At 37.3% G+C, this 15594-nt stretch overlaps 1 protein-coding gene across 4 annotated transcripts in view; it reads left to right on the forward strand.

The window, feature by feature from the left end:
* Positions 1 to 15594, forward strand: part of LOC136032331 (carbohydrate sulfotransferase 11-like) — a 38430-nt gene that overhangs the window by 10354 nt on the left and 12482 nt on the right. For all 4 annotated transcript variants that reach the window (XM_065712645.1, XM_065712644.1, XM_065712647.1 and 1 more), the window contains exon 2: positions 14256 to 14363. In XM_065712645.1, coding sequence (XP_065568717.1) covers positions 14256 to 14363 — 108 coding nt within the window. The remainder of the gene's footprint in view (positions 1 to 14255; positions 14364 to 15594) is intronic.

Consider the following 15594-nt stretch of genomic DNA (forward strand, 5'->3'; position numbering starts at 1 on the left):
AAATTGTTTTAAAAAGTGGAATTGTGGCAGAGTCAAACTTTAGCGTAAAGAGCGAGGGATTGCGGAGGGGACAACTCATTTCATATACGGAGTAATTTCTGTTCGTTTTAAGTTTTAATGTCGCTTCTTACTTTCAGCTAAAAAAATTTTTTTTTATTATTTAATTTCTGAACGTTTTTGAATTAATGCATGTTTAGTTTTGGCTCTCCGCACATAAATTATTAAAATGAAATTTGTATATTAATTCTTTTTTTGGCTAAATGGCTTTCTCTTAGTTTGGATCAGACGATTTTGAGAAATAAGGGGTGGAGAAGGAGGCCTAGTTGCCTTCCAATTTTTCGGTTACTTAAAAAGGCGACTTGAACTTTTAATTTTTAACGAACGTTTTTATTATTAAAAAATATACGTCACTTAAGAATTAACTTACGTAACAAACTTTCATAACCTTATATTTTTAGTATGTATACGAGGGGGTTTGTACCCTCGTTAATACCTCGCTCTTTACACTAAATCGTAAGTTTTGTCCCAATTCTTTAAGAATGACCCCTGAATCAGAAAGGCCGTAGAATAAATAGTTGAAATTACTAAAAATACTTTAGCATAAAGAGCAAGGTATTTATCTCCTCCTAAATACCTCGCTCTTTATGCTAAAGTATTTTTAGAACCCCTCATATGCGTAATAATCTCTGTTTGTCTTAAGTTTCAATGCTACTTCTTTCTTTCATTTGAAAAAACGTTTTCATGTTTATTTTTCATTGTTTTCTTATAGTAATGCTAGAGAATCCTGCGCCCTTGTCATTGAATTTTTCTTCCCCCATGACATATTCCTCCAAAGAAAGATCCTCCAGCATAGCCCCCTCTCCTCAGCCCCACCCCCAAACAAAATAAAATCCCCCTGAAAACGTCTGTACACCTCCCAATAACCATTACTATATGTAAACAATGGTCAAAGTTTTTAACTTGCAGCCCCTCCCCCAGGGATTGTGGGGGAGTGAGTCATCCCCGAAGACATAGTTATGATGGTTTTAGACTATGTTGAACAAAATGGCTATCTCAAAATTTTGATCCGTTGACTTCGGGAAAGAAATGAGCGTGGGAGGGGGCCTAGATGCCCTCCAATTTTTTTGGTCACTTAGAAAGGGGACTAGAACTTTTCATTTCTGTTAGAATGAGCCCTCTTGCGACATTATAGGACCACTTGGTCGATACGATGACCCCTGGGAAAAAAACAAAAAAAAACAAACAAATAAACACGCACCCGTGATTTGTCTTCTGGTAAAAAATACAAGATTCCACATTTTTGTAGATAGGAGCTTGAAACTTCTACAGTATGGTTGTCTGATACGCTGAATCTGATTGTGTCATTTTTGTTAAGATCCTACGACTTTTAGGGGGTGTTTTCCCCTATTTTCCTAAATAAGGCAAATTTTCTCAGGCTCGTAACTTTTGATCGGTAAGACTAAACTTGATGAAACTTATATATTTAGGATCAGCATTAAAATGCGATTCTTTTGATGTAGCTATTGATATCAAAGTTGAATTTTTTAGAGTTTTGGTTACTATTGAGCCGGGTCGCTCCTTACTACAGTTCGTTACCGCGAACTGTTTGATAGATAGATAGATACAATACAAATTAACTGCGTAAAACTTGCGAATATACAACATTCTTCGCTGTCCAATTGTCGCTGCATATAAATAGATTTTCAGGTTAACTGACCCTCGAACATGCAACGTACAATTGTCCATGGGAAAAACAATCAGTATTAAGATCTAAACCACATTTTTCTAATGATTGACCTTGAGCTTTCTTGATGGTGATTGCAAATGATAATCGAATTGAGAATTGCAATCTTTTAAATTTAAATCCATTGGAATCATGGGAATGCGAGGAATAAGAACAGCCTCGCCCTCAAAAGGCCCTGTCAAGATTGTGGCCTCTATTAAGATTGTGGCCTCTATTACGTTTTCCATTGTTTTTTTTTTATGGCGAGTCGCGTGCTATTGCAAAGCTTTGGTGGGTTAATATTTCTTAACAGTATTATTGGTACGCCTATTTTTAGTTGTAGCACGTTTGGTGGAAACCCTGAAAGATCCACGGAATTTAAAAATTCAGATAGATAATTAACCACCTCATTTGGTTCCAAAACTGTGTCGACTGACTTGTAAAGCACTGCCTGGTCTCGAATCTTGGTCAAAACAATATTGTTGATTTCGTGGACATCTATATTTTTGGGTGCAATAATCGCTCTTTCACTTAGCCTTTTATTATTTTTATAATTGTTTAGAATATTCGGAAATACTTTTTCAATCAATTTATTTTTGGATGTCACTAAATTAAAGAATTCAGCAGGTAGTTGTATACGTCCTGAAATTGAGTCTACTACGAGCTTTCCGTTTCCAATTGCCAGCAATTGATCTGAAAATTATTGCTGTTTTACCGCCATCTTCAGTAGATCTTCTTCTATATTGTGGGTAACCATCATTGCCAGTAATTGTGTTGGGTACTAAAAGTCGAGGATATTGCTTTGTGCACCTTCCTTTGGCCATGCATGGTGAATTTTCGTTCAGTGCACCGCAAGGTCCATGTATCATATTTTTCACAACAATATCATACAACCCCTTATGGACATTTTCATCAGGTATTTCAGAGGAAATCACATCATCAATCTCGTTAAAAGTAATTTTATAATGTAGCCAGATTAGTATATATGCGTGTGACAATCCTCGTTTTTCCATATTCCCATTGTTTCACCATTGAATTTCAAGGCCTTGCAATAGGGACAAATTTTAGACATAGTCCCGATTTGAACACATCTACTCAAGCTGTAATCATCGACTGGGCTGTACCTGAATGCCAGGCGACAATTTTCAGGTTTCTCTTGTGATTCCTCAGCATACTTTCTTTTCTTACTTTCTCTATCAGCCGCAAGCCTGTTTTCTTGCTGTTCTTGTGATTCCTCGGCACGCCTTCTTTTTTCACTTTCTCTTTTAGCAGCAAGTCTGGTTTCGCGTTGCTCTGGTAGTTCCTCGGCACGCTTTCTGTTCTTACTTTCTCTATCAGCCGCAAGCCTGTTTTCTTGCTGTTCTTGTGATTCCTCGTTACGCTTTCTTTTCCTACTTTCTCTATTAGCAGCAAGTTTTTTGGCATAGACTCTTTGAGCAGCTTCGTCGGCTGTTGCCATTGTAGGTTCTATATATATAAAAATAAGTTGTCTGTGTGTGTGTTTGTGTGCGTCGAGTGACGTCATGTTTGTGTGTCGACTGACGTCATGTTTGTTGATTGACAAAATTACACACCGGGACATCGGGACACAAATGACGACCGGGACATCTATATATGTATAAAAATAAGTTGTCTGTGACGACTGATGTCATGTTTGTTCATTGACGAAATTACACACTGGGAAATCAGGACACAAATGCCGACCGGGACACCGGGACATAGGGAATATAAATGACGACCGGGACACTCAAAGAGAAAGCGACCGGGACACAAGGAATGTTCGATTAGCAATCACCATCAACAAAGCACCGGGACACAGATGACGACCGGGACACAGGGAATATAAATGACGACCAGGACACTCGAAGAGAAATTATAGACCAGGACACCGGAATATAAATGACGACCGGGACACCGCGACACAGGGAATATAAATGACGACCACGACACTCAAAGAGAAATTACAGACTGGGACACCGGGACACAAATGACGACTGGGACACAGGGAAACAACAGCAATGGGGACGCCGGGGGCCACAGGGGGATATATAAATGACGACAGGGACACAGGGAATGTTCGATTAGCAATCACCATCACCAAAGCTCAAGGGCAATCATTAGAATAATGAGGTATAGATCTGAATACAGATTGTTTTTCCCATGGACAATTATATATTGCATGTTCAAGAGTCGGTAAATGTGACATATAAATAGATTGTTAGGTTTCCGTATTCAGATCTATACCTCATGATTCTAATGATTGCCCTTGAGCTTTGTTGATGGTGATTGCTAATCGACCATTCCCTGTGTCACTGTCGTCATTTATATATCCCCTTGTGCCCCCGGCGTCCCCTTTGTAGTTGTGTCCCTGTGTCCCGGTCGTCATTTATATTCCCTGTGTCCCGGTCGTCATTTGTGTCCCAGTGTCCCAGTCTGTGATTTCTCTTTGAGTGTCCCGGGCGTCATTTATATTCCTTGTGTCCCGGTGTCCCGGTCGTCATTTATATCCCCCTGTGCCCCCCGGCGTCCCCGTTGTAGTTGTGTCCCTGTGTCCCGGTCGTCATTTATATTCCCTGTGTCTCGGTCGTCATTTGTATCCCGGTGTTCCGGTCTGTATATACATTCGTTTTTTTAGTTTTGTTTTTCTCCTTTATTTTTCATTTTTTTCCTTTTTTATTTTTTTTCTTTTTTATTAGTTTTTAGTTTTTTTTTCTTTTCAGTTTTTTTTGTAGTTTTTACCTTTTTTTTAGTTTTTTTAGTTTTTTTACTTATGTCCTGGTCGTCATTTATGCTCCCTGTGTCCCGGTCGTGATTTGTGTCCCGGTGCTTTGTTGATGGTGATTGCTAATCTAACATTCCCTTTGTCCCGGTCGCTTTCTCTTTGAGTGTCGTCATTTATATTCCCTTTGTGCCGGTGTCCCGGTCGTCATTTGTGTCCCGATGTTCCGGTCTGTAATTTCGTCAGTTGAAAACATGACGTCAGTCAACACAGAAACATGACGTCACCTGATCCACAGACAGACAGACAGACAACTTATTTTTATATATATATAGATAGATAGATATAGATTTCAAGAGCATAAATTACATAATTTCCATCCCAGGTGTGGTTGTATCATTTTTATCATTAATGACACATGTGAAGTTACCCAAGATGACAAACTGCTTTGTGGAAAATTTATGACACTTCCAAAATTATCAAAAATGATAAATTACTGAACAGCTAAAGAAAAAGACTTGGAACAAGAAACAACAATAAATCACATTGAACTGCGAACTAAATGTTACTTAAAACTAAAGTATAACATGAGAATTATGCAATTATGGAATTTTGATGAATCAAAAAAATTACGATTGAATAAGGAACGTACTAAGCAGAAAGGGGGAATTGAATTCACAACATACTTTCTAAATCCAACTGAAGCTGCTGATTTGTCACCCCATTACTTGAAACCAAAGAATAAAACAATAACTATGCCAATGCATATTTAAGATATTTCAGAGGGAACAGGCATTAGAACACAGGATTTAGAGTGGATTCGAACAACCAAATTAAAAGGTGTAGAGAAATGTCGGAAGTAATAATGCACGAAAGTAAAGCACAAGCGAGATCTGCGGCTAGAAGACATTTGACAACCAGTAACAGCATTGAATAGGAAATTAAATCTACGGTTAGAAGAGAAGCAATAGTGAGAATTTCAATGAGTTCCAGAAGAAAACAAGTCCTCTAAAATGGATGAATCTTTGATGCATTAACAGGAAGGATAAACTGAATTCACGCCAGTCTTTCTTAGCTCAATTGTTTTTGCTTTTTTGACACCTCATGACTTAAAACAAAAGAATAACGAATGTGTTTACTCCCTTTAAAAAAGCAACTGGGTATATATTTAGAACATGTTTTTGTTAGAACTAAATTCCATTTTACTATTTATCCCAGGGTGGTTGTTTCGAGTCTAACCTGACGCGATGACGTCAAGAAAAAGTTGTGCACATTATCTGCAGTTAGGAGACAAGTGGCAACGAGAATCAATATATACAAGCCTGCTGCGTACCAAGTACTGCGACCTGGCCTCAAAATCGGCTAAATATTTTTTTTTTATTTCTTAAAAGCGGCATATTGACATTTCTGGCCACAAAAACGATCTAAATATGTCACAACTTTACGCAAAATTTGTATTTTTCCAGGGTGGATTTATCGAACCTATGGTGAAGCTATGACTTCAATAAGAAGTTCTCATTGTCAGCAGTTAGATGACAAGCGAAAATGAGAATCAATATATACAAGCCTGCCGTGCAGCAATGCTTGCGCTCGGCGGCAAATTCGCCGTGCTCTCGGTACTTGTTATTGTATTACTATTATATTTGTTATGGGAGGACTCAAAAAACTCACAAAACATCGTGAGTCGAGGCTCACGTTACGAAGGGCGATTGCCCCAAAAACCGTTTATGCACAGGGCTTTTGGTGCCCTCTTAAGCGTGGTAGTTTGAGATTTGGCTTGCCTATAGTTGTTTCCTTTGTAAAAGAGCCTTCCTTATTAGTCTCAAGGTTTCCACCATTGTCTTTTTCCCATACCAAGAACCCCACGCGTCAGTCTTAGAGTAACTTGGGCAGGCAACATTAGATTGGTGGGTGATCCACCACTTTTCAGTCACTAGTGGCAAGTGGCAGAGGTTTTCAGAAGTCAGAAGAAGTTCAGGAGGATCCTCTGAATCGGTACTAAAAAGAAATCTTTTTTTCTCCCACCTTGGATTGCTCCTTAAAAGATCATTTCTTTTGCCACGGTCAACGCTTAAGATGTCAATTAGTCTTTGAAGCTCTGAAACATTTCTGATACAAACATACTTGACTGTGTGTATACCTTGGCTGTGATAGTAGCTAGACCCAAAGACTAAATAAATCATGACAACGGAGTGATACATTTTCTGTCTCCAATCGGTTCAAAAAGCACGTTCAGACGTTGCTGGATCAGGTGGAACCCAATCCAGAAAACAAATCCAAAACTAATTTCGGCTATATCAAGTCGCAATCCCTGAAACCCAGAATTTATTTTGGCACTGATAGCCATTAAACTGACAGGACAAGTAGACAGGGTATATTTTGACGACGAAACATATTTTAAACTTTTTCTATCTTATCTATATAAATCTTAAAAAAAAATCCAAAATTACAAATACTTTCAGGAACAAATATTATTATATTTTTAAAATAAATAATCTAGTTTCATTAGTCTAAGATGCACAAAAATGTTACCATACTTTCTTCTTTCTAAACTTATGCACTTAAAATACCAGAGATAAAGTTTTTGACCTTTGGACTATTTTTGAACAAAATGGCTATCTTTAAATTTTGATCTCATGGATTTGAGATAAAAGGCTGTAGATGTGGGTTTAATTACCTTTCGATCGCTTTTGACTCTTAAAATGAACACTAGAATCTGGAACTTTCGATTTTAATCAAGTGAGCCCCTTTCGAAGTTTATACGACTACCCCCTCCTTACGAAGTGGCTCTAGGAAAAATACTTAAAAATGCATCGAAGTCTGAAGGCTCTTTACTGCAGGCAACTACAGGTGACGCGTTGTCTCTGATTTCACAGGCTTGGTATGCTGCCTTTAATAGCCTATCCTCTTCCAGGTATAATAATTTCTTCCATTACCTCACTATACTAACGATTCTATTTACTTTTACACTAATCAACCCAAAATTCTCCTTTAAAATTACCCAATTAAACTTATCAATTATACCTAACATTTCCTAAAAAAAGTAACTGAATTTTTGCTTAGCTGAATGCTTACTGAAGATCGACAGAGCTACCCATTGATAATCAACCATTGATGGTCATTGATTATCAACCATATGATGAATTCTTCCATCCTAAATATGAAAAGTAATTTAGTATTAAATTCAGCCAGAGGATCCTCCTGAACTTCTTCTGACTTCTGAAAACCTCTGCCACTTGCCACTGGTGGCTCAAAAGTGGTGGATCACCCACCACTCCAATGTTGCCTGCCCAGGTTACTCTAAGACTGGTGCGTGGGGTTCTTGGTATGGGAGGGTGCGGTTACTTCTCCCACGATTTATAATAATGCAACGCTTCCAGCTCAGTTCAATGTCGATATTATATTATGCAGACGACATTGTTAATATTAGTAGGACTACCAGTGGGCTAGAAAAATGTTTTTTAAAGATTTGTAAAAACTACAGTGATATTGGGCTTTCCCTAAATACTGGAAAATGTGATGTTTTGATTTCTTAATGAATCAGATGCGACAAGAACATATGATACATCTATAGATCCGAATGGTACAGAAGTAAAGCCTTGTGTCAAGTTGAATTATCTTGGCCTTCCGATTGGAAAAAAATCTGAAGAAAACTAGGCTATTGATACTAGAAAGTATGGAAACTGAAATCCGTTGTGCTTGATGAGAACCTTTCATTCAGAGACCATGCAACCATGATAAGGGTTAAGGTCTCACGGAGTTCGGGTATTATTCGAAAACTTAGATAAACATTTCCTGGATCTATTCTGAAACTTCTTTTTTTCTGTCTTGTCCAGTCATATGTTTCTTATTGCCCCATTGTATGGATGTCTACTTTTCTGTCTACGCTGCGGTCACTTTTCGTCATGTATAATAATCAGATTTCAATCCCCACATTGTTTGTCAACAGGTCTGAAATTCACTACCTTCTTCAGTGCAGAAATGTCACTCGTTTGGGACTTTTAAAAGGATTCTTAAGGATCATTTAATAAAGAATCAAATAGATTAATTTTTTTCTCTGAGGAGTTGATGGCCCCTGTGTTTTGTTAGTGGTGTGTGGTTTTACTCTCTGCACCTTACTCCCAGGCCCCAGGTATGTTTTCTATGTTTTTTTTGTTTATTTTTATTCTCCTTTTAGTTGTTGCTTATATTGTATCCCCTGTGAACTGTTATATGTGATTGCCTATATTGAATTTATTGCTTGTATAATAATTTTTTTTTATCCCCTTGTATTCCTGGCCTTTTTCTTTAATCAATTTTTCGTAAATGGAAAAGCAGTGTGGTCTAAGAAATTATTTAAATCGACTAAAAAGAGTGCCGGAAAGCTATACTGGCCTTCAAGAGACGGCAAGTATCTATTCTGTCTCGTGATATCCGAAATAGTCTATTTATAACTACTTTTATCTATTCCTTTAGTATTTGATTCGATCCTGCACTCACAAGCTATTTTAGCACTTTTGAGGAGTGGGTTATACCCATTTATTTGTACCTCTCTATGGCAATGGTATCAAAACTTCTATACGTGTCTGCGTCGAAAACCTTTATAGCAGCCGACTTTCTGTTTGTCATGGAGAAAAACAGGGCTCAGTTTTGAGACCTGAAATATTTAACAATGCCATCTGCTCTGCAACCAGCAGAATACCACATTTTCTTGTCGAGCCATCCATCGACACAAGTCGCCTTTCGTGCACGGATAACATTCTTCTCAGTGTTTCCACTATGGGGATTTCCCCCCTAAAATGGGGATTTTAAAAATCTTTTTGGGGCAAGATTTTTTTTAGTGATTTTGGGATTTTCTAGGGATTTTTCCTCTCACGTAGACTTTTAGGGAATTTTACGGGTTTTCTTTTAATTTATTCATCATCATCATCTTCTTGATCAGAGAAGCAGGATAATTCGATTCAGGATCTGTTTCCTTGCGAATGAACATAGAATCACAGAGAATTACTTCTTCAGTTACTTAAACATTTTTAACAGCACGAAGATTTTGAGATGATTGAAAGATTTTGAATTGGTATATTTTTGTTGTTCATATTTTTGACTTACAAATGAAGTGGTCATACCACTCGATGCCTTTTTTTATGTTCTTTACGAATATACTAATCACTAATGTCGCAAATTCAAATTTAAGCATAATTTGAGCTCTTGAAAATGACCAAAATATTTCTAGTTTTGGGGTATAAACAAGGCTTAAAACATTTGTTTCAGTTTTTTAAACATTGGTCCCAGCCTTTAAAACATTGGTCTTAAACTTACTGTTACATTATAAATCCGTTTTTTTTTTAATGGATTATGCAACAAATAAAGTATTTTGTAGCAGAATTTGCCGTGTAAAAGTTGTATAGATTCTAGTTATTTCATTGGCTACCATTCAATGTTAGGTGACATTAGCGTAAGCAATGTACCTCTACTCGCCTGACACAATCTGCTGCACTAATCATGTAACAATTGACACTCAGGCATGCCCTGGCTAGTCTGATGATTTTGCCCTCCTCTATTATGCTAGAATACTTTTGTTTCATGAGTGGTTAAATGACAGTAAACATGCTAACCTTTTTTTTGTAAATTAAATTGCAAAAGTAATATTTGCGACTGCTTCAGCTTCATCTTGATGAAAAGTTCTTGAGAATTAGTTGTATGAAGTTTGTAGTTTTAGCAATGTAGCCTACAGTAGTGATTGTTGCCACCGACCTCGATTTATAAAATCTCACCAAAAGAGAAACAGAAAAAGGGCGAACCTATACATGGTGCTAGTACACAGTACTGTCAAAAATTTGTCGATTCCTGGCTGACTGACCCACAACGTAAGGCGTCGCTAAAAAAAAGCTCATAGCTTGGATACTGTGCAGTTTGTAATACTGACCTCAAGTTGGGAAAGAGTGGCAAGTCAGAACTAATAAAACATGCAAAGACAAAGAAGCACCTATCAAAGTCTGATGCTGATGCATCAGCATCAGAAAATACTCTTGATCAGTTTTTGCAAGCTGAATTCACTGATCAAACGAAGCGTCTAGAGACCCGGATCTGCAGTTTTTGGTGCAGCATGATCTAGTTATTTCAAAGGTTGAGCTCTGGTAGATTTGTTTAAAATCATTACCTTCAAAGCAGGTAGTTGACAACGTCCGCCTCAAGAACCAAAAAGCTACCAATTATACGAACAGGACTAAGCGGCTTCTATGGAGAACGTTTGACTGAAACTCTGCAGAATCGCTGCTTCTCTGTCATTATTGGCGAATCAACTGATGTATCAACCAAAAAACTTCTAGCAGTAGAAGTTATATTTTGCAATGATGAACTTTCATTTGAAATTGACAAATTTGACTTAATTGAGTGCATTGATTCTTCAGCCAAGTCTATATTTGAGGAGCTAAAGAAGTGCATAGTTGAAACACACAAACTTCTGCTAATTTCAAAGGGTTCTGTTCTGATACCACTAACTCCATGATGGGAACTCATGAAAGTGTTTCATCAATGATCAGGCAAGAATTCCCATTGGTAATGATTGTGAAGGGCTCTTGCCGTATGGTCCAACTAGTTGTTTCTTACGCATGTAAGAAATTACCAAAATCCATTGAAGATATCTGTCGGTCCTTCTATAGCCGCTTTACACATAGTGCTGAGAGGCATCATCCTTTTATTGAGTTCCAAAAATTATATCAAGTTGACAAGCACAGGATTCTCCAGGCTGGACAGATCAGGTGGCTTTCAGTCAAAGCTGTTGTTGGACAAGATACTGGAGCAGTGTGATAGTCTAAGCACCTACTACAGAGTTCTACTAGTTGAGGATCCAACAAGGCTATACGAGGTTGTCTACACAAATCTGAACCCGTTTATGGAATGTCATTTTGAGTTTTTGCATTTGCATTGGGCCTGTTCATGGACTTCAATGTAGCTTTTCAGGCCGACTGGCCACTGTTTTATCACCTTAAACAAGAGACTGAGTCTCTGATCAAAGAGTTGTCTCTAAACTTCCTGCAGAAGGACTATGTGGAATCAACTAGTGCTTTTGAAATCGATGTGAACAATCGGAAGTTTCAACTTCCTCTTGAAAGCGTTTACTTGGGTCCAAACGGACATGACTCTTTCTCGACGTTAAGGTCAGATACCGCCGTCCCTCGTGATTCAATCGAAAAAGTTCTCGAAGCTGCACAGGCGTTCTATATCAATGCAGTAGATCAGATACAGAAAAGGTTCCGTTTCGAAGACGACATTTACAAATATGCTGAAATAGTTGACCCAGTGTCAGCCCAATAACTTCAGCTTGCCTCTCTGCTACATTTTGTTAGGAAGTATGGACAGGTCCCATGGGATGGAGCCAAAACCAAGCAGGAATGGAGGAGGCAGAGCCTCATCGAAATTGAAAACGTCAAAAAAATGGATGTCACGACCTACTGGTGTTTGGTATTGGCAAACAATTGCTACCGGAATGTATTCGCATCCTAACCTGAAAACGGCAGTATTATTTATGTTCACTCTCCCATTTCAAATGCCAATGTCGAGAGGTATTTCAGCGCTGTAAAAGCAATAAAAACTGACCGTCAGAAAAAACTGAAAACAGAAACTTTGTGGGGATTCTAAAACAAAATATGGAATGAAAAGGGCTCAAGATAGTGTAGAATGCGAAGACGATCATTTACTTCACCACATGAGAAGGGTGAAAGCTTCAGCCACCATACAAAAAAATGGTGAAGGCACATCAGAGGAATATAATGTCTGATTACGTTTTACAAGTTACGATTGAACAGTATTAAACATCTTGTACTGTAATCTACAATACAGCATTGCATTTTCTTTTCTATTTGCTTGATATTATTTGAAGTATATTTGAAGCTATTTGTATTTAGCTGATGATTAAAAAGCATTTTAAACGACATGACCAGAGATTCTATCATGGTACTGAAAGCTAGTATTCAATCTAGGAAGCCAAAATATGCTACATTTCACTGGTACTGGTAAAATGAGATAGGGAGAAGTAGTTTAGGCAGTAATTAGAAAATGGGAGATTCTTAGGGATTTTGATACTGAAGATGGGGATTTCTAGGGATTTTTCAGTTCTTTATTAGGGATTTCAAAAATGAAAAAGTGGAAACACTGATTCTTCTGCTGTTTGACATCTTGCAATCACTGCAGGTTGCCGTGGATAGCCTTTATGCCGGGTTTTCTGACATCGGGCTGGTAGTCGCTTCTGCTAAAATTAAGTTTCTCTATTTTTGGCTGTCATCATCCTCCTGATACAAAAATTCAAGTTGGCTCTTACTCAATTTTAGCCACTGCGTCTCTCAAGTACCTTGGACTTGCTTTATGGACCTCGATTCAAGCAACACGGTCACTAACAGTAAATGTGTCGAGAGAAAAGTTGAGAAAATCCTATGGACTTCTTTCTAGAATTAAAGGCCAATTTAACAAAAAACGCTCTCTCGGCTTTTTAACTTGTTTTTTGCTCCCCCTGTGTTTTTTCTACAATCAGTTGTAGATTTTCCGTTGGGTAATATTAATCGTTTTTGAGTCATTGTTAGTGTATTTTTTAGTGTTTGCGAACATAGGTACTTTTATTATGTATGTTTCTTTGTCCATACTCCTCTAAGTGCAATTTGTATGCACAGAGGGCTCAAATAAATTATTGTTATTACTATTATTATTTCCTGTTCAACGCTTTTATACCCATTAAAGTCATTAAAAAGAAGAATCACACTTTTCTTCCTCTAATATTGACCATTTATCTTCTTCAGAGAAAGTACTGGATTAAGGAGGACATGGGCTAGATGGGAACCCCACATAAAAATGACTTTATTGTTGGTATGCGTGTAGCGGATGGTTATTACCGCTTGAGCAACGGTCTAACCATTAACGGCTTTAAGGATTCGTACTTTAAGCGGTGAACATGGTCTCAATGAAATCCGATATATATAAAGAGCAAAATAACATTTAGACGTTTTTAATCGATTGTCTGTAAGTTGATTTGTTTGTGTAAAAGCAATGAAAGACTGTTAGTTTTAATGACTTAAAGAACTACGCTGTTAAAAGCTATATCTATTTTTATTAATTAACTTTTGATTCAAAACGGATTGAGGTGTTGGCATCTTCCTACAGGATTACGTACCATGCTTTAATCTATGCAATATAAAAACACACTTTTTTTACAAGTTGTTCTGGTGATTGGTCAAAACTAAGTGAGCAGCTGCCAACTTGTTGGAGTGGTTTACCATATTTTGATTTATACATATAAAAAAATGCAACATGCTTTCTTAGATCACCCTAGCGGATGGGTGGGGGTAGCAAAATCGACGCTTTTTCCTGATTAACTTTGTGACATCTCTAAAAAAAACAGATATAAAACATAAGTTCAACAGATTGAGAGAATATGGCAAGTCCAATCAATGCCAAACTGGGAAGATTGCAGAACGAATGGCTCAAATCTGTCCACAGGGTTTGGCTCAGAGTCAAAACGTCATTGCCTGCTGGCCTAGTCTGTCCACCCCTGACCCTGAAATAACTTCAATGTACTCTTGTTTTCGTTCGTAATTAGTGACCCAACTGTTCAAGTGTAGATTAAGAAGATTAAATAGGTAGATTAAGTTTTATGGTATGTTTGGTATGGTATGGTATATGGTATCGTGTATATGTTTGGTATATGGTCTGTGTAAGTCAAAGGTATATTAGGTTTTATGGTATGTTTTTGGATCAAAGATTCTTCAATTGTAAAGGTTTATAACAGATAATTTGCTTTGTGCATTGTTGTACAGAATAAAAGGAAGTAACATGTTTTTTTTGCAGGTTTTTTTCAAATTAAGAACCAGGAACATGTTTCCCGCAAGGCCTTGACGTTAATTTTGATCATCGCCATTGCCTCTGCCACTGTAATATACTATCACATAGACAAAGGTAAAGAACGCTTTTTTGGGTGAAATAAATTTCATGTTCTCTTCATTCCTTATTGTTGTGGGATTTTCCACTAATGTTTTACCATTAAGACGTGGAATTGAATTATGATAGTCAATAGGAAAATTTTCTAAAATCAAAATAAGCTTTTTTAATACTGAATAACTAAAAGAACTAAAATACTTTTACCTAGCCGAACATAAAAAAATACTGTATAAGAAAAAACTTAAATATCAAAAATCTTTCTTTATCTCAGAAAAGTTGAGATTTTCTAGCTCAAGCGACTGTTCAGATTAACAGAAGTTCCATCCGTTTTCGAAGGTCGTTTTGGGGTCACTTCTTTCACCACTCTATTAATTTAGCTCCTAGATGGTTATTATTACTTGCCTTGGGAAGCCTTCTTTTAGGATTTATCTACATTTCAGGATGAAATTTTTGTTATAATTTTAAGAATACATCCTTCCCCTTACTTCATGAATATTTAATATAAAAAAGATAATTGCTACACAAAAGAAACTTCCGCTTTGGACCTTTGTTTGACTTGTCTTTCCAGATTTGTGCGATCGGCTTTGAGCTTGGGAGATAGAACACAACAATTAAAAATGTAACACAACACCAGACAAGCTATTAAAAAGTATCAAATTATTTCTGTTTTAACAATTATCTGCGAGATATTGCCACAAACAAGCTCGATTTTTTTCCTCTAGATGTGCCTAATCTACTTGTGATCCAACTTCCTTTATTTTTTACCTTTTGCCTTGGTTGTAGCAATAGCCGCAATCTAGTATAGAACGAACCAAGACACAAAGTAACCACCAACTTAACAACCTGTTAGATAACACTTTCTATTGAGAGAAAATCGTCACTTGTAGCTGATTCAGGGTAGGTAACAAGTATTTTAATTGATCTTTATAGTAAAGTGTTATTTTGAAAACACGTTTTCGGGGTTTTTAACAAATAGCTTGAACCCACTCGAAAATAGCGTTGGACAAAAAATAAATGTGCACCATTGAAACTGCCATTGGCCAAAATTCCATATTCAGCCCCCCCCCCTATAATACCACTAATACTAATAACTCGCCGCAACACAAAGCCGCCTGAGGCCAACACAACTTAGGAAGCTTCTCCTTATTCCCAATTTATTCAAATCATCTCTTTTTACACCTCCCAGGAAGTTCCCATTTTCTTTAAATATTTTTTATGACGTCCTCTCGCCCCAGAAGAGGACGACATG

The sequence above is a fragment of the Artemia franciscana genome, chromosome 10 (assembly GCF_032884065.1).
Source record: "Artemia franciscana chromosome 10, ASM3288406v1, whole genome shotgun sequence".
NCBI classification, from domain to species: domain Eukaryota; kingdom Metazoa; phylum Arthropoda; class Branchiopoda; order Anostraca; family Artemiidae; genus Artemia; species Artemia franciscana.